The following is a 26,900-nucleotide window of genomic DNA, read 5'->3' as shown; positions in this document are numbered from 1 at the left end:
TCCTGGCCTAAAATCTTGTCTCCCCCCCCCCTCGCCTTTTTTCACCACATTGATGACTTGATAGGAGGGCTTTTAAATCAAGCCTTGCATTGTGACAGACGCTAAAGTGTATACAGGATTATGCAGCTGACACATGTACATCCATCCAATACCATTGTAGACGGCCTCTGCAGGACAAACCTTATTCAGCAACTAAAGACATCAGGCAGCATGGTAGTTTAGTGGTTAGCACTTCTGCCTTGCAGCACTGGGGCCATCAATTTGAATCCTGGCCCAGGACACAGCCAGCATGGAGCTTGTGTGGGTTTCCTCCAGATACTCATCTGCTCCCACACGCCATGGACATACTGGTAAGTTTGGCTCTCATCGACACTGGCCCTAGTATGTACAGAATGTATGCATGCAAGATGTGAAGCGGAGATGGTGAGTTCCTTGAGGGCAGAAACTCGTGAATGTACAGTAGGTGAAGCTCTGCATAAATTGGCAGTGCTATATAATTACCTGTATTAATAAAAAAATACCCTGGACAATGTGAAATATGGCAACCAATTAGACTTCTCCGTATTTGGTTAAAGCTGAATTCCAGGAATTCAGCTACTTTGTAAAAACTGCAGGCATGCCACGAGTTAAGTCTAATGAGGTGCATGCCGCCTGGTAAACTTGTCTCTATTATTCACCTCTGACAGGTTTATTGAGCTCCAGGAAGAGCTTCACTGTGGTTCCTTCAAAAGCAGAATCGCTGGAACTATGTCAGCCCGTCCCCGTTCACAGAAGCCTTTGTATTATATGAACTCCTTCAAAATACAAAGGCATCTGTGAATGGGCAGCAGAGTGGAAGGCATAGCTGCTGTGCGCACCTCTCTCCTTCGACAGCCAGAGTGTGTCCTTCGGGAGTGCAATAATCCTGTCATGTATAAGTAATAGAGATAGGTTCCGGAAGGTAACGTGCCCAATTGGACTTAACTCATAGTGTGCCTACACTTTTTACAAAGTTGCAAAATTCCTGGAATTCAGCTTTAACTGAATCCTGCTGGCTGCTGTTGGTAGATGAAACAAGTGGGCTTTGATAAAGCACAATTTGTGTGTGAAACATGTAAGCCGTTCCTCCCTTGCTTGTACATGTAGTGCTCTTCATGGTTTTATGCAAATAAAGGCATTTGGATCTGTTTGATGTGCAGCCATCCGGATTTTCCTTTCATTACTGCTGTTGGAAACTGCACCTTAAGGCCCGTACACACGGTCGGACTTTTTGACAACATGCAAATTAGCTGTTTTGGAGCAACATCCGACTGTGTGTACGCTCCATCGGACAAACTTTTTCTGTTTTCATCGGACTTTTGTTGGCTGTGCGAACGGACAAACCTTCTGGCAACAAAAGTCCGATGGAGCAAAGTCCGACCGTGTGTACGCAAAAGCATCGGACTTTTGTACAAGGTACAAACACGCATGCTCAGAACCAATGCAAAAAGATCAGACTACAATACAGAAGTTGACCAAAGGTGGCACTGGAGTCATTGAACGTCCTCTTTTGAAGCGGCGTCAGTACGTTGTGACGTCATTACATTCGTGTTTGTTGTCAAAAAGTCCGATCGTGTGTATGCAATACAAACTTGTGGACCACGCCCTTTGTACTAAAGTCCACGGAAAAGTTTGTACAAAGTCCGACCGTGTGTATGAGGCTTTACACTCAATTAGTTCCCTTTGCACAGCCTCTGCATTTTCAGTAAAACGTAGTCCATCATTAGAAGAAAAGGGTCACTATAAAGGTATGTTTCACACAGGCCTCCGCTTGTATAAGAGCAGGGTGAACAAGCTTTTATGAACTTTCAGCAAGCTTCTAGCAGCTTTTCCTTAGCCTTTAAAGAGCCTGTTTGGAAAGGTTATACACAGATCTTAATTGTTAATCTTGATTGTCACTTTGAACAAGCTGCTAGCAGGCTTTCAACAAGCTTCAAGTAGTGCAGGAACCTGCTAGCAGCCTGTTTAAATTGACAATCAGCACTTCCACAAGGATCTGTGTTCAACATTTACAAATGTGAATTTAAACTGGTGTTGCCACCAAAAAATAAAATAAATGGTTTAAAATTCTTTAAAAAAAATAATTGTAAAAAAATGTTTTTTTTTTACCTCTAAATGCCTGTTGCTAGGGGGTCACAGTAAGAATGACAGCGCCACGAGCAGAGTGGGGAACGAGGGGGGTCTTCATTCCCCTGAATCTCTGGACCCCGGGACAGGTAAGTGTCCGATTATTAAGTCAGCAGCTGCAGTATTTGTAGCTGCTGACTTTTAATTATTAATTTTATTTTATTTTTAGGGGGGCATCCCACTTTAAGGGTGCTTTTAAAGCTTCAACAAAGCTTGCTGAAAGTCCTGTAAATGCTTGCTGTTCACACTGCTCTTATACACACTGAAGCCTACGTGAAAGTAGTCTTTAGGCCGAATCAGTGAGGGGAGGCCTTCATGTGCTGAAATGGGTACACAGGTGTTGCATATCCCTTACTGGCCTTGAGCCTGCTCACTGAGCATTAGGTCTGTGATGCACAAAAAAATATTTAGTCCTGCTCCAGACACACATCCTCTTCACTCCTCCAGCTCTGGATGCAGGATCCTGCTCCGTAAGTTCTACTTTTAAAACAAAAAAAAGAGAAAAAGGAGCCACTCTTCATTAAAAGCCCCATGTATGGTTACCCACCAACCATTTCACCTGATCCTACAGTACTAATGAGTGTCACTCCCTCCAGAGCTTCAACATACATGGCCCTGCATTGATTTGTTTAATTTTTTTATTTTTTATTTTGTACTATGGAATCTTCTCTTTCTGGTTCTGGACAGATGCCTGTGGGGAGTGACATTGGAGGAACGTGCTGTTTGACCTTCTTATTGTGCAGCAGGAAAATTATCATGGGAAAAGGGGGATATATGTCGAAGACTACCCTACAGAAGATTATGTTGCAACCCCAAATATGTTAGCTATCAACTTATAACGAAGGATATTAATTTGTACCTTGTGGCACTCCTTTAAATCTATATTCAAGGAACCTTAAAAATAGATGTACTAGTGGCCCAATTTCTATACTGACCTTATTAAACCTAGTCATCCACTTCAGGACCAAATCCAGCCAAACCATTGTGTATTTCATCATGGCGGGTCACTTAGGCCATCCAATCTTTTGGCTATATGCTATGTTGATCTGCATTTTCAATATCTATAGAAGCAGAGGCCACACAAAAATCAATGTCTGACATGGACCAGATATTGCATAAAAATTCAGAGTAGTTTGTGCATAGGTTTGTACTGTGCTATTCCCCTACTATGCCCAGGGGCCATTTGGAAAGCATCAGGAATGCAGAGTGCCCATTTACAGCAATCTTGTCATATGAACTACAGAGGTCAGTCTGAGTCTCAGCACCAGCATGTTGGGGAAGAGCATAGAGAAGGGGGTAACACGGACAATCCAGCAAGTTGCAAGACTGACAGCCAAAGGCATAATGGGATTTGTAGTTTCAACGCAGCTGGAGTGCTGAAGTTGCCTACCCTTTTCATAGAGTACACACTGCAGGACACTACAAAGAAAGAAGGCCAAACCTCTTTAGGGAATCTTGATTATTATTGATCTTGATTTAGGGATTCTTGGGGGGAAATCACAGAAGTGCACTTTGTTCTGCACTGCTGTCGGCTGACATCACCATGTTGGTTCAGGTTCTGGAGCTATCCCAACTATAATGTTGGGATTCACCTAAATTCCCGGGAAGCAGCTGGCTCAGACTTTCAGCGAGATGCTGGGAGGCCGAGTCAGCCAGCCACTCCCACCCTTCTCCACTCCAGTGAGGACTGGAGGAGCAAAGCAGGGAGGCTCTGCTCTGAGTGATCAGTGACCTTGATCACTCTTTTCTTTGTTTTAGAGGGATCGAGGGACCAATGCTGCATCCACCTAGGTAATTATGTACGTTTTTTTTTTTTTATCTTATATTAATTTTCAATTTAACTTCCCTTTTAAGAGTAATTGCAGGCAACATTTGAAAAGTGGTGTGAATTGGAGTAGCACTTGAGGTACGTTAAAAGCGGAGGAAAATTGTAAGTAACTATTTTTAAGACCGATCCCTCGCCTCCAATAAAAAAAAAAAAACCCCACAGGATTAGGTGTACTTTCCTATTTTTAATCTCGCAGGTCTGGCTCCCCCGCATTAGTGGGCACCTACTGTAGAGGAGTGGAGGGAGCACAGACAATAGCTGGGTTATGGTACATCACAGCTCCCAGAATTTCCAACCAGTTGAGCACTTCCTAGCAGAGCTGCATGGTCACATGACCAGCCCAGAACGGATAAAATAGGTAAGTACACAGATCTTTTTCCATACAGGTTAGGCAGGATAGGTAGGAGGAAGGGGAATATTTTATTAGGAATAGGTAAGTGACTTAAGCTTCTCTTACAATTTAAGCACTAAAAAGAGAACACGAGTATAAGTTTCCTTTAAGGGACTTGTGTTGTCATGTGTCCTGTGCACGGGGGGGAACCAAAAATAAAAAACCTTGCAGACATCGTCATATTCACACATTTCTTACCAGCTGCAGCACACAGAAAAAACAAACATAGGACTGTCTACATTCACTAGTAAAAGGTAAATAACTAGAGGGTTTAATTAAAATATACATTTCAAACAACATGTTAAACTGGAAGGACACAATTAAAGCAGATTTAAACAGCAAAGGTGTATCCCTGCAACATCAGCAAAACAGGTAGCGCACCACACTGCTCCAAATAGATAACTCTGTTCTGTAGGTTCAGTAGATCACATGCTGGTTCCTGACTTTCAAGTAGACTTGACTCACAAGGTACCGATCTGAATGTTCCCCAAGTGTATATTCTCCACCTGCAAAGTCTCAAACTGGATATCCTGTACATTTATGGCGCTGCCTTCGGGGAAAATTTCCACAGTCTCTATAATGGGAATGGTTTCTACAGTCTCAACTATCGCCACAGCACTAGAGAGGTCCGCAGCATGGGCCTCGTGATCATGCAGTGGTATAGCCTGCTCTCGGTGCAGTTTCCTGTGCTTCCACAGGTTGGAAAAGGAACGGTACGCACGCCCACATTCTGGGCAGGCGTGGGGCCGCTCACCTGTATGAATACGCTTGTGCTCAGCTAGACGCACTGCAATGGTAAAAGCTTTGCCGCAAACGTCGCATTTGAAGGGCTTCTCACCTGTGTGAAGGCGCACGTGGTCCTTGAGGTGGGTGGACTGGCGGAAAGCTTTGCCACAAATTTGGCACGGGTAGGGCCGCTCCCCAGTATGAATTCGGCGGTGAACTTGCAAAGACGTTTCTGTGCTGAAGGTCTTATGGCATTCGGGGCATTCCAGGCTTCTGGAGCCTACTTTCGGCTTGTTCCTTGATGGCAGGGGTTGTTTACTCTTCCCTGGGTAACCAGCTCCACTTCTTGCGCCAGCGTGCTGAGTTGAAACATGCGCATTGAGTCCGGCATCAGAATTCACTTTCTTGCCGCAAACTGGGCACTCCAACTTGTCTCCCGGTCCAGCTCCAGTCCGGTTACAACGATGGTCTTTTAAACGCTGAGAAGATGGGTAGTTGGCGCCACAGTCTGCACATCTGAAAGGCTCTTCACCACGATGGCCAAGTTCATGGACCTCCAGTAATCTCTTGAGCAGGAAAGAAAGGCCGCAAACTTGGCACTTGTACGGGTATTCCCCGGTATGGTGATACTGGTGCATGAGGAGGCGGTATGGACGGTGAAAGCTAACCCCACACTCTGTGCACTTATACGGGTAGGTTTGGCTGTGCACAACCAGATGTTGCTGGAGTGTTGAAGACTGGCTGAATGCCTTGCCACACAGCTGACACTTGTGCGGCTTCTCTCCGGTATGTGTAAGCTTGTGCCGGAGCAGATTGGCCTGAGCATTGAATGATTTACTACAGACGCTGCAAGAATACGGGCGCTCACCTGTATGAGTAAGCATGTGGTTGCGAAGATGCGAGCGTTTCTTGAACGGCTTGCTGCAAGTTGGGCACTTGTGCCTTTTTTCCATTGCGTGCACAAAACGCTGGTGGCGCAACAGCTGAGACATCAGGGGAAATGCTTTACCGCAAGTTGAGCACACATAGCCCCCGGCAGAAGTGGGGAAGGTGCAGTCTGATTTTTTTTCTTCCTCTTGCACAGGTTCTCGGGTTTTAGTGCTGTGCATTCGTCGGTGGTAAAGGAATTTAGTCATGTTGACAAAGGTCTGGCCACATTCACAGGAGTACAGAGGATTAGCCTGGTGGGTTCGGCGATGATTAACCAAGACAGATTCACTGGCAAAGCCCAAACCGCATTCCACACAAAGATAATGATGTTCACTTTGATGTGACTTTAGGTGCTCTTCTACATCTTGGTGTGTAAGGAACACTTTACTACATAGAGGACAGTTAAAGGGGCCAGTCTTATGAGATATTAAGTGGGCTTTAAGTTCTCTCTCACTCTTAAAAGATGCTTTGCATGTAGCACAAGACCGGATAACGTCATTCAGAGCCGGTACTTGTTCCCCTACTGGAGGAGCTGAGACACCTCCACTCACCTGTCCAGGACGGTCAGGGGGAGCAGTTTCTTTCACTAGCTGTTCAACTATCTGTTCATTAGCCAAAGGCTGTGCTGCCTCACCTGACTGACTGCTAACTTCTACAGCATTTTCCTGGCCTTGGAAATGGGTGGCTTGGTGCTCCAGGAACTCCCCAGGAGTCTGAAAAAGCTGAGTGCACTCAGAGCACTTATAAAACAAAACTTCCACTGCACACTCCTCCCCTACATCATCATTCTTTTTATAGGAATGCTCCAGGTCCACTAACACTTGGGTATGGGAGGCTGCACCGGATGATGAGGTTGGGACAAAATGTTGCTGACCAGCAACAAGGTGGACCTCACCAGGTGTAGAGGGGTCACACATGAGCTGTATAGAGTCCTCCACAACATGGTCTTCTGTCTGTAACACCACCTTGGATTGTGGCACATTTTGGGGTGCCATGTGCGTGTATCTATGGGCCAGCCACAAATCCTGGCTGTTAAACAAGGCTTTGCATTCCTGGCATTCATAGTGAATTTCACTGCGAGACGGGCGCTTGATCTTCAGGTTTTCTGGCTTCGGAGGATTTTGCAGTAATCTAATATGCAGCTCCTGGTGGGCAAGCAAGTCACTGGGCGTCATCAGCAGCTGTCCACATTCCAGGCATTGGTACTGGTTCTCATGGGAGCCAAGATCCAGGACCTGGTACTCTGCTTCTTGGCCCACGCCTGTATGGCTCTGTTGGTGCACAACAGCATCTTCCAAGTTGGGGTACTCCACTCCACACTCTGAGCACACATAGCGGTGCTCTATAAACAGGACTGTCTCTTCTGACTCTGTCATTGCAGCATCTCCGCTCATCCAGACCAGAAACTAAAACTGCCAAAAGAAAAGAGCTGTCATTTTAACATTTCCGGACACACAAAAATAACAAATATACAGTGCAGTGTCAGTCCTCCCCAAAAGTGAATTCTCTATCCGGGACCCTATTGATCGCTGTACTCTAAAGATCTCTATAACGAGCTTCCAGGTCTGAACATATACTGCGACCATTATGAGGAGTTACAACTCTCCTTGCTGGCCTTTCCATTTATTTAATGTTATGGAGGATGTAACATGAAGAGCTGGAACACACAATAGAGGCAGGAATAACAAAGACCTCCCAGGTGGACACATGGAGTCAGATGTACAGCAGGGAGTTCTTGACGCAGCAACAGGAAAAGAGAAGTATCCACTAAATACTTTATTTTTTTCGCTCCAGGAGGCTTCCACACTCCTCTCATGGTTACCCTGGGTTATGGGGGGGACCCTCGCTTTCCTCATGTACAATGCAGGACTTTTGGTCCCACAGTGTATACGATGACGTCAGCATGCAATCACTGGAGCAACTTAGAAACAAGGCTTTAGGGGGAGCAGTCACACAGATGCCCACGGCAGCAAAGACTAATGTATTACACCTAAGCCTGATTTCACATGTGGCAGAATCTGATTCGCTCAGCAGGGGAACTGTCCACTGATCCCCTGCTGAGCAGAGCGGGGCAGATGACAAGTCCGTGTTCACTCAGATTCTGCAGAGTCGACAGACACAGCCCGCTCTGCTCTATGGGTGGCTGGGTGTAAATGGACCAGCTGTCAGTTTACACCCGACTGCCCTTCAATCCGCCAAGATGGAGCAGAATTAAACCCCTTAAAAAAATAAAATTAATTTAGCGGACCAGATCAGATTGGGGGTAGGCGGGTGTAAACGGACACAAGTCTATTCACACCCACCAATCCACAGGGATACACGGATCATGTCTGTCTATAAAAACTGACATGCGGAGCTTATCGTATCTCCTGTGTGAAAGGGACCTTATTCCTCACCCCCTAGACATAAAGTGATTGTAAATCAGGTTTTTCTATGCATTAAGATGAAAAACCTTGTGTTTGCAGTAGCCCCCCTAATACTTACCTGGGCCAAATCTAGATCCAGCAATGTTGTAGGATTGTCTCGGCTGCCCAGGATTCCCCTCCTCATTGGCTGAGACAGCAGCATGGCACCATTGGCTTCCCTGCTGTCAAAGTCAGCCAATGAGGAGAACAAGGGTCATGGCTCAGTGTCTGAATGGACACAGGGAGCTGTGACTTGGCTCTGGTGCCCCCACAGCAAGCTGCTTATTGTGGGGGCATTCAAGAGGAGGGAGGGGTCAGGAGCATGGAGAGGGACCCAAAAAACAGAGGATCTGGGCTGCTCTGTGCAAACCTACTACACAGGAGGGGGCAAGTAGGACATGTTTGTTATTCTTAACTAAAAAATAAAAATAAAAAAATAAAAAATATAAAAAGAGAATTTACAATCACTTTAGAGTGCGTTACCCCAGTATTTCAAATTCCCGATATGTGCCTGCTGTACCATGTACTTGTATGAGAAAGTATCTTGTTCTCTTTGTATTGCTTCTTTTGTGTGAAGATCCTGGTGTTCCTGCCAGTCCCTCGTTCCTGTTAAAAACTGAGCACACGAGGCAGAACACACCAGTGATCAGTTCTCTAGCTATGCTGGGAACTCGGTCTGCTCTCCTCCAATAATCGGACTTCAGCTAATCAGACTGCAGCTAAGAACAGAGGGAAAAGAGGGACTGTGATAACTTATAAAAACAAAAAAAGTGGTAGTGGTATTATGGTACTATAAACAAATGTTTTGCCTTCATTTCAATTTTAAAGTGGTAGTATGGTCATTTTTTTTACTTTTACCTACAGGAAAGCCTATAATAAGGCTTACCTGTAGGTAAAAAAAATATCTCCTAAACCTGTACGGTTTAGGAGATATTCCCCTCGGTATGCGCCGCTGACTGCAGCGGCGCATGCGCACAAGGGGGTTCTCTCCGTGAAAATCCGGCAGCGCTCGTGCGGCCGGACTGAAATCTCCCGCGCGCATGCGCGGGAGTGACGATATCGCGGCTCCGGCCACTCACAGCGCCGGAGCCGCGATACCAGGAAGAGACGCCGAGGGAGCATGTCGGCTCCCTCGGCGTGGATCGGGCCAGATGTCGGGGCCTCGTTCTAAGGTATTTCATAATGAGCTAGTATGCGGTGCATACTAGCTCATTATGCCTTTTGCTTTGCAGGTTTAAAAAAAAAAAAAAAAAAAAAAAAAAAAAAACATTGCGGGTTTACTACCGCTTTAAACTAAATGGGTTGTTTTACAAGGTGATCGTTTACAAATCACTTTAAAGTGGGGTGCCCCCTAAAAAAAAAAAAAAAAAAAAAAAAATTAAAGTCAGCAGCTACAAATACTGCAGCTGCTGACTTTTAATAATCAGATACTTACCTGTCCCAGGGTCCAGCGATGTGGGGGAACGAAGACCCCCCTTGTTCCCCGCTCCGCCATTCTTACTGTGAAGCCACAGCCGGGCACCCACTGCGCATGCACGAGCGGTGCAGGGCATCGTGATACACCGCACAGTCATCTGGGACACGTGTGCGGTGCGAGGGGAAGTGATGTCAAGTGATGAAGGCGGCAGACTACGAGGGACCCCCTAGCAACAGGCATTTAGAGGCGAGTAAAAAAATAAAAATAAAAAAAGTTCAAATTTTTTTAAAGAATTTTAACCACTTGAGACCCGCGCTATAGCCGAATGACGGCTACAGCGCGGACCTCCTTTGCCGGGGCGATGTCTATTGACGTCGTCCCGTGCACGAGCGGCGAGTCTATGAGACTCGCCTGATCACTGATCCGAGCAAGGGATCGATCCTGACCCCTTATCACGTGATCAGCTGTCAGCCAATGACAGCTGATCATGCGATACAACGGAGCCGGTAATCAGCTATTATTCCTCCTCACGCTGACAGCGCGAGGAGAAAAAAAAAGAGCCGATCACCGGCGGCCGTGATCGGGACATCAGTCCCGATCACGGCCAGCCCTGCCAGTGCCCACCTGCCCCCTGCCAGTGCCACCTCAATAAAAAAATAAGTGCCCCCCAGCACCACCCAGCAGTGCCCACAGTGCCACCCAGCAGTGCCCACAATCTGCCTCAACAAAGGTGCTGCACCCCAGTGCCACATATCCGTGCCCATCAGTGTCATCTACCAGTGCCCATCAGTGCCACCTATCAGTGGTGATAGGTACCTATCAGTGCCCCTTAGTGCCACCCATCCGTGCCCACCAGTGCAGCCTATCAGTGCCCACCAGTGCACTTCAATGAAGGAGAAAAATGACCTGTTTGCAAAATTTTATAACAAACTATTAAACATGATTTTTATTTTTTTTTGCATCTTTTTTTGTTTGTTTAGCAAAAAATAAAACTCCCATCTGTAATTAAATACCACCAAAAGAAAGCTCTATTTGTGGGGAAAAAAAAAATGATAAAAATGTCATTTGGGTACAGTGTTGTATGACCGCGCAATTGTCATTCAAAGTGCATCAGCGCTGAAAGCTGAAAATTGGGCTGGGCAGGAGGGGGGTTTAAGTGCCCAGTAAGCAAGTGGTTAAACTAGTTTTTATTTTTTGGTGGCAACACCACTTTAATGAGTTGCAGCAACACACAGTACTGCACCTAGCAGGGTACAAGGTGCTGCCGAATGCAATGCAGTTCAATGCACAGAAATGGGCTGGGAATGGGTACAGCTGTATTAACTTTTAAAATGACAATGTTCGTTACTCAGACTGCATCTCTAACAAATTCAGTTAAAGTAAACAAATTAGCAGGAAATGCCTTTTAATAACCTGTACTAGTGCAATCTGCCACCCGCACACTCCTGCAGATAACATTTGGAGCCCCAACAAGCCTCAGCATCCCATTTTGAAAATATTCACTTAACACTTTCAGCAAATCAATTTTCCCTGGCAGGGAACATGGGAACTCCATCAGGGAGTCACTACCACAGAAACATATACAGGTCCTTCTCAAAAAATTTGCATATTGTGATAAAGTTCATTATTTTCTGTAATGTACTGATAAACATTAGACTTTCATATATTTTAGATTCATTACACACAACTGAAGTAGTTCAAGCCTTTTCTTGTTTTAATATTGATGATTTTGGCATACAGCTCCTGAAAACCCAAAAATCCTATCTCAAAAAATTAGCATATTTCATCCGACCAATAAAAGAAAAGTGTTTTTAATACAAAAAAAGTCACCCTTCAAATAATTATGTTCAGTTATGCACTCAATACTTGGTCGGGAATCCTTTTTCAGAAATGACTGCTTCAATGCGGCGTGGCATGGAGGCAACCAGCCTGTGGCACTGCTGAGGTGTTATGGAGGCCCAGGATGCTTCGATAGCGGCCTTAAGTTCATCCAGAGTGTTGGGTCTTGCGTCTCTCAACTTTCTCTTCCCAATATCCCACAGATTCTCTATGGGGTTCAGGTCAGGAGAGTTGGCAGGCCAATTGAGCACAGTAATACCATGGTCAGTAAACCATTTACCAGTGGTTTTGGCACTGTGAGCAGGTGCCAGGTCGTGCTGAAAAATGAAATCTTCATCTCCATAAAGCTTTTCAGCAGATGGAAGCATGAAGTGCTCCAAAATCTCCTGATAGCTAGCTGCATTGACCCTGCCCTTGATAAAACACAGAGGACCAACACCAGCAGCTGACATGGCACCCCAGACCATCACTGACTGTGGGTACCTGACACTGGACCTCAGGCATTTTGGCATTTCCCTCTCCCCAGTCTTCCTCCAGACTCTGGCACCTTGATTCCCGAATGACATGCAAAATTTGCTTTCATCCGAAAAAAGTACTTTGGACCACTGAGCAACAGTCCAGTGCTGCTTCTCTGTAGCCCAGGTCAGGCGCTTCTGCCGCTGTTTCTGGTTCAAAAGTGGCTTGACCTGGGGAATGCGGCACCTGTAGCCCATTTCCTGCACACGCCTGTTCACGGTGGCTCTGGATGTTTCTACTCCAGACTCAGTCCACTGCTTCCGCAGGTCCTCCAAGGTCTGGAATCGGTCCTTCTCCACAATCTTCTTCAGGGTCCGGTCACCTCTTCTCGTTGTGCAGCGTTTTCTGCCACACTTTTTCCTTCCCACAGACTTCCCACTGAGGTGCCTTGATACAACACTCTGGGAACAGCCTATTCGTTCAGAAATTTCTTTCTGTGTCTTACCCTCTTGCTTGAGGGTGTCAATGATGGCCTTCTGGACAGCAGTCAGGTCGGCAGTCTTAGGCGGCGTACACACGCGGGGACTGTTCGCTCAACTTTGTTCGTCAAACAGTTTCAGCGGACAGTCCGCTCAAAATTAGCATGGACGGACTTGCCCACACACGACGAACGAACAGTCCGCTGAAACCGTGCGCGATGACGTGAACGGCACGTACGACGGGACTAGAAAACGACGTCCTATACACTGCAATGCAACCTTCGGCGTATAAATCCTTTCTGAGCATGCGCGGAACTTAGTTTGACGAACAAGCCTACACACGCGGGGACTGTCCGCTCAAACCAAGTTTCAGCGGACAGTTTTTCGGGATTTCCGAAAAACTTTGTTCGTCAAACTGTCCGCTGAAACTGTCCGCTGAAGCCCACACACGAGCGGACTGTCCGCTGAAACACTGTTCAGCGGACAAAGTTGAGCGAACAGTCCCCGCGTGTGTACGCGGCCTTACCCATGATTGCGGTTTTGAGTAATGAACCAGGCTGGGAGTTTTTAAAAGCCTCAGGAATCTTTTGCAGGTGTTTAGAGTTAATTAGTTGATTCAGATGATTAGGTTAATAGCTTGTTTAGAGAACCTTTTCATGATATGCTAATTTTTTGAGATAGGAATTTTGGATTTTCAGGAGCTGTATGCCAAAATCATCAATATTAAAACAAGAAAAGGCTTGAACTACTTCAGTTGTGTCTAATGAATCTAAAATATATGAAAGTCTAATGTTTATCAGTACATTACAGAAAATAATGAACTTTATCACAATATGCTAATTTTTTGAGAAGGACCTGTAAAATGAGCAGAATAATCCATTGGTCAGTGACCACTGAAATGAAAATCAGTTCTAGCTGAAGCCTCTAGTTTCTTCTACTGTTTAAGACAAAACCAAATATCGCTTTGGTCCAACAAAGTCCTACTAGCTCACGCAAAGTGATTGTAAAGCTTTGTGGTTAAAAAAAAAAAAAAAAAAAAAAAAAAAAAAAAAAAAACGTCATGTCATACTTACATACTTTTGCAGAGCGGACTCAATCCTCCTTTTCTGGGGTCCCCCCACAGCGCTCCCAGCCTCCTCTTCTCGCATGTCCCCACGGAGAGTCACTTTCCATGTGGGAACTTGTGCGGGTGCGCTCCAAAATCCTGCTGCAGCATCCAATGACACAGACAGCAGGACTCGGCGGCCCGCCCCCCTGGATTTAAATGACAGCAGCAGGGAGCCAATGGCTCCTGCTGCTGTCAACCTATCCAATGAGGACCCGAGACAGTGGCTGGAGCTCCTGTGCTCATCTTCGTAATGATTGGGCTCAGGCAAGTAAAAAGGGGGGGAGGTGGCTTGGGGTCGGGGTGCGCTACAGCACAAACTTTTTTTACCTTAATGCATTGAGGTGAAAAACCGCGAGGGTTTACAACCCCTTTAACTTTAGCAGGTATAGCACTGTAAAGCACTAAAAATAAGTGCTTATGCCAATTAAGATCCAGTAATATACTGCCTCACCCTGCTCTGCACATACTCAGTTGCTTTTACAACACTGGGGTAAAGTTTTACTGCTGCTCGGGGCTCAGCAAAATGGCACCCTCCATGGAGAGGAAACAGGAACGAGGCTGGAGGAAATTTACACACTGATTTTGGTAGCACAATTATTCATGTGGAATGAATGTTCCTTGTTAAAGAACATTATTTTTTTTATTACGTTGTTGTTGGTAAAGTTCTGCTTTAACAGCGTCACATGCTACTTATCCTACCGATGTGTGCTCTGTTTTAGAACTGCCCTATGATGAGTAATGGGATTAAAGTAAAATTGGATGCGCCCACTGTACCAAATATACATCAATGTCTTGATAAACAGTTAAAATAATCATAATTTTTTCCAACTCTAGCTAGCCAATGCAGACATGAGAGCATACACCTACCGACTTCACAGCGAGCTGATCAAGGAGGCTTAGGTGTGTTCATGAAAGTGACCTACAAAAAAGAATAATTTCAGGTTAGATGGATATTTTATAATCAATAAGCTGTGACATCACAAGTGTCCTAATATCAGCACAAAGCATCTCTATTAAACCTCAACTACTAATACGTCCATGCAGATGGAAAACGTATGGCAATTCTACCTATTAGAAGGGAAGGAAGTCTGCTTCGATTTATTCAGCCATGTCTGGTTGAACTGCTAGAAAAAAAAACAACATGTTTGGGTCAAAGCAAACCACTCATGTGAAATGTGAACCAGTTAAAGTGGTTGTAAACCCTTACAACCAACTTTGACCTACAGGTAAGCCTAGATTAAGGCTTACCTGTAGGTCCAAGAAATATCTCCTAAACCTACACGGTTTAGGAGATATTTGCCAAAAGACAGGCACCGCTGTCTACGGCGCAAGCGCCGTAGACAGTGGTGCGCAGGCGCACTGAGCGCGCCGTGGTCAACGGCGATATGCCTCAAGTGGTGGCTCCCGTGCGCATGCGAGGGAGTGACGTCATCGCAGCTTCGCCGAATGACAGCGGCGGAGCAGCGAGACCCACCGAGAAGATGGATGCGCCGGACTACAGGGGACAGCAGTGACTTCGCTGGCTCCTGTGTCAGGTAAGTGACACATAATGGGCTACTATGCGATGCATAGTAGTCCATTATGCTTTACCTTTGCAGGGAATGAAAGAGGAAGTAAACCCTGATGGGTTTACTTCCTCTTTAACAGAGAAATATGTGTGGCACCATTGCCAACTTGTTCTATGAAGTGCAGTCTCAGGGAAAATCCTCCTTAGACGGGTTTAACATACCTAGCAAGTCACTGACCTGGAACAAGCAGGAAGGGAGTCCAGGCATTTCATACTTTACTGGTTGCATGGATGTTTCAGGGACTTACTGGCTGTAAAGCCAGGTTGAGGATGACCGCCCCCAGAACTGCACCTCTGGAAGCTCCTACATTTGAGGTTCTCTTTAGTAGACAAAAAACGTGTAGTTAAATCTGGCCACGTAGGCTTGTATACAACCTAGTTAGGTTATATCGCACAGTTGTTGGCAAATCATCAATTTTGTACTTTATATCAGCCCATTACAGTTTCTGTATTGCAAGGATGGAGTGTATCAGGAAGAAGCAGCATAATGAGCTGATCTCAGCATGCTTGTTAGCATATAAAGTGGAGGAGAGAGCAGAGTGACAGGAAAATGAGCTTATCACCATGCTGCTGCTTCTTTTACTGCCCAGCCACATGCTGTGGATTGAATGATGCTGGCTATGAGACTGGAGACATCCAGTGGCAGAAAAAAAAAAAAAGTATTGAAGTGGTTCCTCTGGACTCAAGGCTAATATTGCAGCAAAAAGCAGATTTTATTATTTTACTTTAAATAGGCTATTTTTTTTTTTTATCATATTGTTGGCTGGAGCTCTGCTTTAAGCCCTTGCTGGGTTGTATAATCTTCCTCTAAAATAAATGGGGCCTTCTCCCTCCGCACAGGAAAGGGATTTGTTACCAAAGGCACCACAGGAAGCATCCAGGAGTGGTATTCATCCTGGAGGTCCATGTGTCAGTGTGAGCGACAGTCAGCCCTGGAATCGGCACCACAGCCGGATCATCAACATGGCAACATAGGCAGGAGCCTCTGGCCTAATGGCTGTCCGGGGGGGCCCCAGCTACAACCTTCAAGTTCCTGCAGTAAGCCAGGAGAAAGCACTATTGGTCACACCAGTGTACCTGCTTATCACTTCACAAGGGAGGATGGACTGGTAGGTTGTTGTCATGACAGTGCAGACAACACAGATGGAACGGCTTCTCTGTGCCCAATGTAATCCTCTTCAATTCCAATCAAAGAGATGAGGGGCAAAGCTTCTACCTTGCCTAGCGCCCCATTCCACCTCATTCCATCTCTGGATAGAAGTGTTAACTGCTGCCGGTGAGGGCCCTAATGATGGTATCTCTCTACAGGGGCCCTAACACCAGGACAGACTTCACCAATCTCTGTGACTGAATGTCACTGTGGTCACTTGACTAGGAGCCCCTCCCAATCATAGACAGAGACCGGGAGCTCAGTGTACAGAAACCTCAGCAGACACAGCAGATGTACATCTGCAGCTTGTATGCACACAAGCATTACATGGTCAGCAAGTGCTTAAAGTGTTAGTTCACCCTTTTCAGAAAAAAATTTAAGAGGTGAATGAACGTAAACCTGCCCCCCCCCCCATATCCCTGTTGCATTTACCTCCAGGTATGTGGAGCTGTCATTGCCCACACAGCCAGTCCAGCAGTTTGGGGATTTGATACCAGTCCTCTTCTCTGTGCAGTGCTGCCAGGACTACCTATAGCGATTCACTGTGCAGGAGCTGACCAATAAGAATCAATCGGGTCCATCCCAGAAGCCCTGCACAAAAAAAAAAAAAGAACAAGGATTTGAAATCCCCGGCCCGCTAAACCAGCTGCACGGGCACTGACAGCTCAGTAAAACGGGGACCCTGGAGCGTTCATTCACCTCCTGTGTAAGTTCACCTTACAGATTTTTCTGTAAAGGTGAACTTACCCTTTAAACTTATATGATAGAGGATAGAGACAGCTCTGTGAACTGAGTGCACTCGCTGCGTGCTCCCAGCAAAGTGACCATGCTGTCACTTCATGTTCATGACAGGCGCATCCCGTCATGTGACAGCCAATCACAGAAGTCACAAGGAAAGCCCACCTTCTGGCATGCAAACCCTCTTGATGGCACCTTTCAGGTTTTTATTATACAGGATTTATATAGCGCCGACAGTTTGCGCTGTGTTTTACAACATTACAATTACAATGCGCGGGGGGGGGGGGGGGAAATCAGTGCACCCTGCTCGTTAGAGCTTACGGTCTGTGTCCTCATTAGGAAGATTCCTCCTCTCCGTTTATTGCCACCTGTGTAAGCGAAATAAAATCCCAAACTTTGGGTTGTCACCAGAACATTAATAAAAGGGAAAATCTTTCAAAGGGGACACTAGTTCCGGCACTCCCCTCACTTTGCAGGGACTTACTCTCACTTCCTGTTTTGACTATGGGACAGGAAGTGATGGGAAATCTCTCCAATGGGACACAGATGAAAAAAAGAAAAAAACCCGACAGGGGTCATAACCCTCCATTACTCTACTCAAAATGAAAAAAAAAAAAAAAAAAAAAAACGTTTTGTCTTTGGTTGTAATTTAAAGTGGAGTTTCATCCATTTAAAAGGCCAGCAGCTACAAAAAGTGTAGCTGCTGACTTTTAATAAACAGACACTCACCTGTCCCACGGTCCATTGATACGAGTGCGTGAAACCCCGCCCCTCTCCCCCTCTTCTCTGCAGCGCTGGCATTGCAAGTGTGGGCGCCCAGCTGCACTTTATGAATCACTTGGCAATCTTCAAATCAAGATTGCAAAAGGGGGGGGGGCATGATGGGGGTGAACTTCCACCAGGAGAGGAAGTGGGAGCTGGAAACCTGTGAAAGATAGGTACTCGCCCTCCCCAAAAAGAAGACATGCCAAACGTGGCATGTCAGGGGGTCACAAATACTTAAAGCGGAGTTCCGCTTAAAAAAAAATAAAAAATGTAAGTCAGCAGCTACAAATACTGCAGCTGTTGCTTTTTAATAATCGGACACTTACCTGTCCCAGGGTCCAGCGATGTGTGGGGGTGTGGGTCGAAGCCCCGCTAGTCTCCCCTTCCTCTCTGCAGTGCCGGCGTTTCTTTACATATGGCGACCCATCATATTTGGTTACCCACTGGACTGCGCGATGCCACCATATGCGTTCCACCCCTGAATCCAGACTCAAGCCCCACCATCCAAGTCGACAGAGCTAGATTATATTTATGCCGAGCGAAGCAAGGCCGTGCCCAATGCGTGGAGAGCGAAGCGAACTCGCGAGGGGCCCTGTGTTGGAACGCATATGGTGGCGCCACGCATGCGCACTCCAGTGGGTAGCCGAATGTGGCGTGACACCGGCATTGTAACTGTGGCGTCACAGCCGGGCACCCACTGAGCATGTGCGCCGCGACTGGCCGGGCATCATCTGGGACCTGTGACGTGTCCCCGATGATTGCTGAGAGGGAGGCCGGAGAGGTGATCTCCCTTCTGGGGCCCCCGGAAGTCAGAGCAGGGACCCTCTAAAAAGAGGGCATGCGCTCCCCCCACCCCCTCCAAAAAAAGAGACGCCAAATGTGGCATGTCAGGGGTCACCTCCCTTAAAGCGGAAGTTCTATTGTTAGGTGGAACTCCGCTTTAAGGAAAGCCGCCCCAAGAGAGGCCCCCGTGACCCCGCACAAGTTCACCAATCAGGAGGCGGCCCGGCTCACATTACTGAAGCCAAAGGATCAGCATGGCGGCGTGTTGAGGAGGCGGGGCCTGGATGGCGGCGTGCCACGTGACTCCTGATAGGACGCGGCGGTCTGACGTTGTACACTGCGGAGCCCTGCGACACCCCAGAGGAGCACAACGTCACAAAATCTCCTAAAAATATAAAGAATGAGATGAAATAAACACAAAAAAGGCGCCCCAAGTATAAAAATTGACTTTTCTAGGCATTCTCTGTATGAGGAACAGGCCCCACAACACTCCCCCCACCCCCCAGAGGGGGACCCTTCTCTGACTACAGGAAACCCTCCACCCCACCTAATTCAAGGGACTGTTCTTTTAAATTACTGGCAGTCTGATGCAGGCCTGCCAGCTCCCGGTGTGGTCAGAGTGTCAGCTCTGCGGGTCACAGGCCCGGTCCCTTCCTCTCCCGCCCCGTACACCTCCTTTCCTCCTCTCACCTACACACCGCGCCGCTCTCTCAATGCGATTACAAGGCGGCCTCGCGTTGGCTGGCCTCGGGAGACAGGGAACCAATCAGAATCTCCCTTCTTCGAGGCGTTCGTAGGAAGCGACGGCGGGGGACTTGACGTCGCCGCACCGCGCCGCGAGCGCCATGTTTGTTGTGGGCAAAAATCTGCTCAAAAGTTACCTCCTTTATTTTTGTAGGGGATCATGGCTTGGTGGCTCTGTGAATTCTATGTGAGGTTCTCAGCCGGTGTATACAACGTGTTGAAGGTTTTGTGCAGGTTGACTGTGTTGGCATGGAAGTTGCCGTGGCAGAGCTCTCTGTATTAAAATGGTTGTTATTTACATCCCCTTGCTCTAACCCATTGCCGACCGCCCTAGAGCAGCTACAGGGCGGCCGCTGTGCACCGGATAGGGTTGCCACCTTTTCTTCAAGTCGAACCCAAACACTTTAGAACATTTTTTTAATGCATATATTTTACAAATAAATAAAATTTCTAATCATATAAAGTTAATAACAAGAGTCCCCGTTACATCAGAGTCCACAGACTGATGTAAGGGAGAACTCTGGGGACTCTAACATAAGGGATGCTCTGGGAACCCTGATCTAAAGGGGAACACTGTGGCCTTTGGTGTAAAGGGGAACTCTGATGTAAGAGGTGCTCTGAGAACCCTAAATTACCTTAGTGTACTCACTCAGAGGCAGGGGATAAAGGAAAGGGCAAGGGGGAGACTTCAATCACAGACAGGAAAGGATGGTGAGCTCACTCACCACTTAAAAATGTGGTGTGCGCAGCGTAAAAAAATGGGCGCGATTTATGTGAAATAGTGGGCATGGCTTATATGGGCGTTGTTCAAATGGGGGTGTGGTTAGAGTCTGAGATGAATGAGAGATGGAGAAAGAAAGGGGGAAAGAGGGAGGGAGAGAGAAAGGAGGGAAGGAGAGAGAAGGAAGGAAAGACAGATGGAGGGACAGCAGGCCCAGATCCTACACCACAATAGAAATGTGTATTCCAGAGTTTAACAAATCAGCAGATAAAGATATTCCAAACACCTGGTGTTAGCGCTTCAATCATCCCAGCACCATGGTTGTTGTGGCGTCAGGATGATTGAAGCGCATTATTACTATTATTACATTGTAATATAGAATGAAATCATTCAACTCACCATAATCCAGAATCAGTGGGACCCCTGAGTGTGTCGCCTGCCACCGGATTCCATCAGGTGCCCCCAGTGGAGTCCGTACTTCCATCAGGTCCCCCAGCAGAGTCCGTCCTTACATCAGCTGCCCCCAGAAGCAGAGACCCCCCATACAGATCTGTGTCCCTGGCAACGGAGCCCCTCCTTACATCTGGTGTCCCCAGCAGAGCCCCTCCTTACATCAGGTGTCCCCAGCAGAGCTCCTCCATACATCAGGTGTCCCCAGCGGAGCTCCTCCTTACATCAGGTGTCCCCAGCAGAGCTCCTCCATACATCAGGTTTTCCCTAGCGGAGCCCCTCCATACATCAGGTGTCCCCAGCGGAGCCCCTCCTTACATCAGGTGTCCCCAGCGGAGGCCCTCCTTACATCAGGTGTCCCCAGCGGAGCCCCTCCTTACATCTGGTGTTCCCAGCGTTGCTCCTCCTTACATCCGGTGTGCCTGCAGTGGAGTTTCCACTGCCATTATTGTGCATTATTAGTAACAGGCCAAGGTAATCAAGATAGAAACAGAGCCGGCCGAGTGGCTACAACAGAAATTGAGCTGCGGTGCTGCCCATGACAAAAGGTCACAAACAGACCGACAGCGGGGCGGGGGGTGGACGATGCCGCAGCTCAATTTCCATTGTCAGCCACTCGGCCGGCTCCTGTTCTTGGTCTTTGGTAAAATGGCGGCCGGCAGAGACAATGCCGTGGACCTCTAGCGGAGGGGGCCGCGAAAAGTTAGTGTCAGAATGTTCGCTGCAATATCACAGTCCTGCTATAAGTCACTGATCGCTGCCATTGCTAGATAAATAAAAATATCCCATAGTTTGTGAACGCTATTACCTTTTGCGCAAACCAATCAATATACGCTTATTGGGATTTTTTTTTTTACCAAAAATATGTTGCAGAATACACATTGACCTAAATTTATGAAGATTTGTTTTATTGGATATGTTTTATAGCAGAAAGTAAAAAATAATGTTTTTTTTTTTCAAAATTGTCGGTCTTTTTTTGTTCATAGCGCAAAAAAATAAAAAAAACGTCGATACCACCAAAAAAAAGCTCTATTTGTGGGAAAAAAAGGACATACATTTTATTTGGGTACAGCATCGCATGAATGCGCAATTGTCAGCTAACCACTTCACCTCCGGAAGGTTCCCCCCCCACCTTCAAGAGGAAGTAAACCCTGATGTGTTTTACTTCCTCCTTTTTCCCCTGCAAAGTAAAAGCATATTGGGCTAGTATACATCGCACATAGCTCCCAACTGTCACTCATTTTGGTCTGATCTCTATAGTTGTATACAAAATGCACTTTTTATATTTCAAAAAGTGTTTCTCAGTGCTAAACCTTTCATCCAAATTCTAAATTGCTGCATTTGTAAATTTTAAAAGCCAATATAAAGGAATAGTAGTGGTAAAAAAAAGTCCCTTGTGGATTTAATTGACCTTTTTTTTTTTTCTGGTTTATTCTCCTTTAAGGTAGGGTGACCAGATGTCCCCAGTTTCAGGGCACAGTCCCTGGATTGAGGACACAGTCCCCGGACCAAGTCTGTCCCCGGTTTTGTCCCCAGATTTGACTTCAACGGGAGCTGGGGCACTTTTCAAAGACAGCCAGTGCAGAATAAAAAAAAAAGCCTCCTGCCTATCTCCTTGCCTTCCCCGCCTGAGTAATTTTCCTCCGATCCCCACCCAGTAGTAGCCGGGGCCCGGAGAGTGAGACCTGAGAGGCTGTGAGGCAGGTGGTGGCGGTGACGGGCAGAGAGAGGCAGCTGAGCTCAGCTGACGATGTCCAGCAGCAGAAACAGAGGGGAAGCAGATCCAATCGTGGGGCTGCCAGTAGAGTTGCCACCTGTCCAGGATTCACCCGGACAGTTCGGGTTTGGAACCATGCGTCCAGGTTTCAGACTGCCTGAAACCCGGACACATTATTCAGACTGGACCATGGCTTCCCAGCAGGGTTACTGGCTGCAGTTATCTAAGCTGAGAGTGTCTGTTACACCCTCTTTCACACTGCCTAAAGCCATCACCCCCCCCCCCCCCCAAACACACAGACAGGAAAGGAGAGAGGGCTTGATCTGTATCTCTTACTCTCTTAATTAGAAGTCCAGCAGCCTCAGATACATCTGAGTGAGAGGTGCTGACTGCCAAGGGGTGAGTGAGCTCACCATCCATCCCTGTCTGTGACTGGAGTCTCCCCCCTTCTCTCTCTCCTGCCTCTGAGAGAGTACACTTAGGTTAATCAGGGTTCTCAGAGCACCCCTTACATCAGAGTTCCCCTTTCTACCAATGGGCACACTGTTCCTTCTTACATCAAAGTCCTCTCCGTACATCAGAGGTCTTAGTGTTCCACCTTAACTCATGGTTCCCAGAGCATCCCTTATGTTAAAGTCCCCAGAGTTCTCCCTTACATCAGAGTCTGCAGAGTCTCCCCTTACAGTGAAAGGGAACTCTGCAAGTTCAGATGTAAAAGGGGAACTCTGTGGACTCTGATGTAAAGGGGAACTCTTGTTATTAATGTCATATGATTAGAAAAGTTATTTAATATCAAGATATATCTATAGTTTATACTATAAAAAAAAATTGCTGTGCACCGATAAAGTGTTCGGGTTTGACTTGAAGAAAAGGTGGCAACCCTAGCTGCCAGTGCCTTCAAGGCTTCAACACAGGTGTGGTTTGGGGTGTCTGTAAATAGACTACATTGCACTATGTCTGCCTCTCTGGCATAATGGATGGTGTCAGAACTCACAGGCAGCGGGGGGGGGGGGGGGGGACACTTATTGGTCAGAAGTTAAAAAAATCAGGACCCAGCAGCCATGTTATGTGACACACTGTTACAGAGCCAGCCAGAGCCATGATAGAGTGCCTGCTGCCTGTCAGTTATCACAATGGTGATGATCTTAACCAGTAGCCGATCGCCTGATAGCAGATTTACTGCTACAGGACAGTCTCGCTGCGCAGGATCACTTATATACGTGATCCTGCATTTCTGGGTATCAGAGCAAAGCAGGTACAGGGATCCATATCTTCCCTTAGTAAAAGCACATGCCCCACAGTGAGAAAACACTTGTTAGGCACACATTTAACCCATTGATTGCCCTAAATGTTATTCCATTCCCAGCTAGTGTCATTAGTCCAGTTTTTAGCACTGATCACTGTATTAGTGTCACAGGTTCCCAAAAGTCTCACTAATGCCAGGTACACACGAGTGGAATGTTTGACAGAAAAAGTATTTTCATCTGATATTCCGATCGCGTGTGGGCCTCATCAGACTTTTTTTTTTCTCGAAAATTCTGGCGGACCTAGAAATTGAACATGTTTTAAATATTTCCGACTGAACCAGTTCCTATCAGGAAAACTGCTCGTCTGTATGCTGTTCAGACGGACCAAAAACGACGCATGCTCTGAAGAAAGTACAAGATGGCAGCTATTGGCTTCTGGCTATTGAACTTACTTTTTCTAGTCCCGTCATACATGTTGTATGTCACCACGTTATAGACGGTCGGACTTTGATGTGATCGTGTGTAGGCAAAACAGTAGGCAAGACAGTTTCAGTGGAACTCCATTGGAAAAACAATCCGAGTTTATTCCGATGGGAAAACCAGTCGTGTGCACGCGGCATTAGTGTCCGATTTGTCCACCGCAATATCGCAGTCCCGCTATGAGTCTTTGATTGCTGTAATTACTAGTAAAAAAAAAATATGTCCCCGGATTTCATTTTAAAAATCTAGTCACCTTACTTTAAGGGTGTATGTCGTGTGTCAGGAGGCGTGTCCTATGCCTACATACATTTTCTAGTAGGTGTCCCTCATTCCCATCTCAAAATGTTGGGAGGTATGATCACATACTATCCCATTATGTGGCACTTACCTGCAAACAAAGCCTGCAATGTCCTTGCTGGTGGCTGCATCCATCTTCACCCCTCTTCTGTGGATTCCGGCTCTGTGACTAGCCTGTGCCATGTGACATCACTATTGCGCATGAGCCATCAGTCATGGCACTTGCGATTAAAGAAACGGCAAGGAGGTAAATTTCTTCACAGAGTATGCGTCGATGACATCATCGGCGCTCTACAAGGTAAATGTCTCCTAAACGGCGCACGTTAAGGAGAAATTTCCACTACCTATATGTAAGAATTCTTCTAGGCTTACCTATATGTAAAAGTGACAATAGGGGGTTTACAAATACTTTCATGACCAGGCCATTTTTTGCGATATGTGTGTGTTAGGGTCCTTTCACACGGGGAGGATCAGGGATGATCCGCCCCATGGATATCCACTTGCTCAGCGGGGATCGCTCCATCGATCCCTGCTGAGCTGGAAGATGACACACTGTGCAGGGATGGACCTGTCATAACGCCGCTCTCCCGCTGTGTCCGTTGTCACCCGATCCGATCCGATGACGGATGGAAAAGTAGCTTTTTCCTCCGTCACACTTTTTCATATCGGAGCGGGTCGGATGTCAGCAGACATGTCACCGCAGACATCCGACGCTCCATAAAGGTCTATGGAGCATCCGTTCAGGTCCGCCTGAAAAACTGACAGGCGGACCTGAACATTTGGGCCATGTGAAAGAGGCCTTACTTTAACCACTTCAGCCCCGGAAGAATTTACCCCCTTCCTGACCAGAGCACTTTTTGCGATTCAGCACTGCGTTGCTTTATCTGACAATTGCACGGTCGTGCGATGTGGCTCCCAAACAAAATGAACGTCCCCTTTTCCCCACAAATAGAACTTTCTTTTGGTGGTATTTGATCAAGTCTGTGTTTTTTATTTTTTGTGCTATAAACAAAAAAAAGCAACAATTTTGAAAAAAAAATGCAATATTTTTTACTTTTGCTATAATAAATATCCCCAAAAAATATATAAAAAAAAACATTTTTTCCCCCAGTTTAGGCCAATACTTATTCTTCTGCATATTTTTGGTAAAAAAATCGCAATAAGCGTTTATTGATTGGTTTGCGCAAAAGTTATAGCATCTACAAAATAGGGGATAGGTTTATGGCATTTTTATTAATAATTTTCATGTTAATAATTTAACATTGAGTTCGTGGGTCCTGCGGGCACAGTCATGGAGCTTGCAGCAGGCGAGAAATTCAAAGTAACGCACGGGTAGTCCGTCAGAACTCAGGCGAAAATCGGTTGGGAAGACCGTCGGACCTAGTCTGCCGGAAAGTCCGGTCATGTGTACACGGCATTGGAGTTTTAACTGAGCTCTGTTGAGCTAGGTACACATCTGAACGGGTGGTGCCACTGCGGGACCCGCACAAATACCGGCAGCCAATACCACCCACACAAAGAAATGTAGGACCTGCAAGCAGGTGCCACTGATCCTAATGGCACGTGGCCCGTACTGGCAATTGCGCCCGAACTGGGAACCTTGTTCCCCGTGCAGGCTGGGATTTAAAATATAGTGCAGGGACTTCTTTCTTGCATGTCGCGGGGCAAAGCAGCCCATTCAAATGAATAGGCTCTGTGGCCCGCATGGCAGCCTGATAGTACAGAGCCTTGGGGGGCAAGCTGCACATGCTCAGTTGGGTGTGTAATGCTAGAGGTTTTTTTTCCTTGGGAGAGTACATGTGATCAGCACAGGGCCAATCAGCACTGTCCAGACAGAGGGTCAGGGGTCCTGCAGCCTCATAGGACAGTTAGAGGAGAATGAAAACTCCTCCTACAAGCTTTAATCAGACACTGAAGTCACAAGACTGCTATATACATACTGCTGATGAGAAAAGGTATTTAGCGGTTTATATTTACTAAAATACTTGCATTTCCATGTTCTGTATACTGTGGGAGACCAGATATAGTGATGCAAGGCCCTGGGTTCAGTAACACTTTCAGGCTGGGTTCACACTTAACCATTTGGTTACTGAGCACTCAAACCCACTTCCTGCCCAGGCCAATTTTCAGCTTTCAGCGATGTCATACTTTGAACGACAATTGCGCGGTCATGCAAAACTGTACCCATATGGCATTTTTATAATTTATTTTGTTATTTTTCACACAAAAATAGAGCTTTCTTTTGGTGGTATTTAATCACCACTGGGTTTTTTTTTTTGCTAAACAAAAAAAGACCAATAATTTAATAAAAAACAAACATTTTTCATAGTTTGTTATAAAATTTAGCAAAACAGGTAATTTTTCTCCTTCATTGATGTGCGCTGATGAGGCAGAACTGATACATGGCACCGATAGGTGGCACTGGTGGGCACTGGTTAGCAGCAGTGGGCCTGGAGTGTGCAGGACCGATGTCCCATTTACTCTAGGTGTCAATTGTTTTTTTTTTTTTGTTTCTCC

The 26,900-nt window shown here is 46.5% G+C and overlaps 1 protein-coding gene across 7 annotated transcripts; it reads right to left on the bottom strand.

Annotated features, from left to right (window-relative positions):
- Window positions 1–4,612: 4,612 nt before the first annotated feature.
- Window positions 4,613–19,469, bottom strand: LOC143933672 (zinc finger protein 574-like). 7 transcript variants are annotated; one of them, XM_077456648.1, is made up of 5 exons: window positions 19,305–19,429; window positions 16,874–17,032; window positions 14,592–14,643; window positions 8,909–9,144; window positions 4,613–7,432 (listed from the first exon to the last, which is right to left on the bottom strand). In XM_077456648.1, exon 5 carries the CDS (start codon window positions 7,412–7,414, stop codon window positions 4,826–4,828), a length of 2,589 nt encoding a protein of 862 aa, XP_077312774.1. In that variant the 5' UTR covers window positions 7,415–7,432; window positions 8,909–9,144; window positions 14,592–14,643; window positions 16,874–17,032; window positions 19,305–19,429; the 3' UTR covers window positions 4,613–4,825. The 7 variants fall into 7 exon arrangements, with proteins under 7 accessions (XP_077312774.1, XP_077312770.1, XP_077312769.1 ...); XM_077456644.1 differs by lacking the exon at window positions 8,909–9,144 and having other exon boundaries at window positions 19,418–19,469; XM_077456643.1 differs by lacking the exon at window positions 8,909–9,144.
- Window positions 19,470–26,900: the final 7,431 nt, after the last annotated feature.

Source organism: Lithobates pipiens, unplaced genomic scaffold (genome assembly GCF_037356315.1).
Source record: "Lithobates pipiens isolate NorthernLeopardFrog02 unplaced genomic scaffold, aLitPip1_a1.2 Scaffold_27, whole genome shotgun sequence".
Taxonomy (NCBI): domain Eukaryota; kingdom Metazoa; phylum Chordata; class Amphibia; order Anura; family Ranidae; genus Lithobates; species Lithobates pipiens.
Note: the sequence above shows the minus strand (reverse complement) of the source record. Positions and strands in the feature narration are given on the sequence as shown.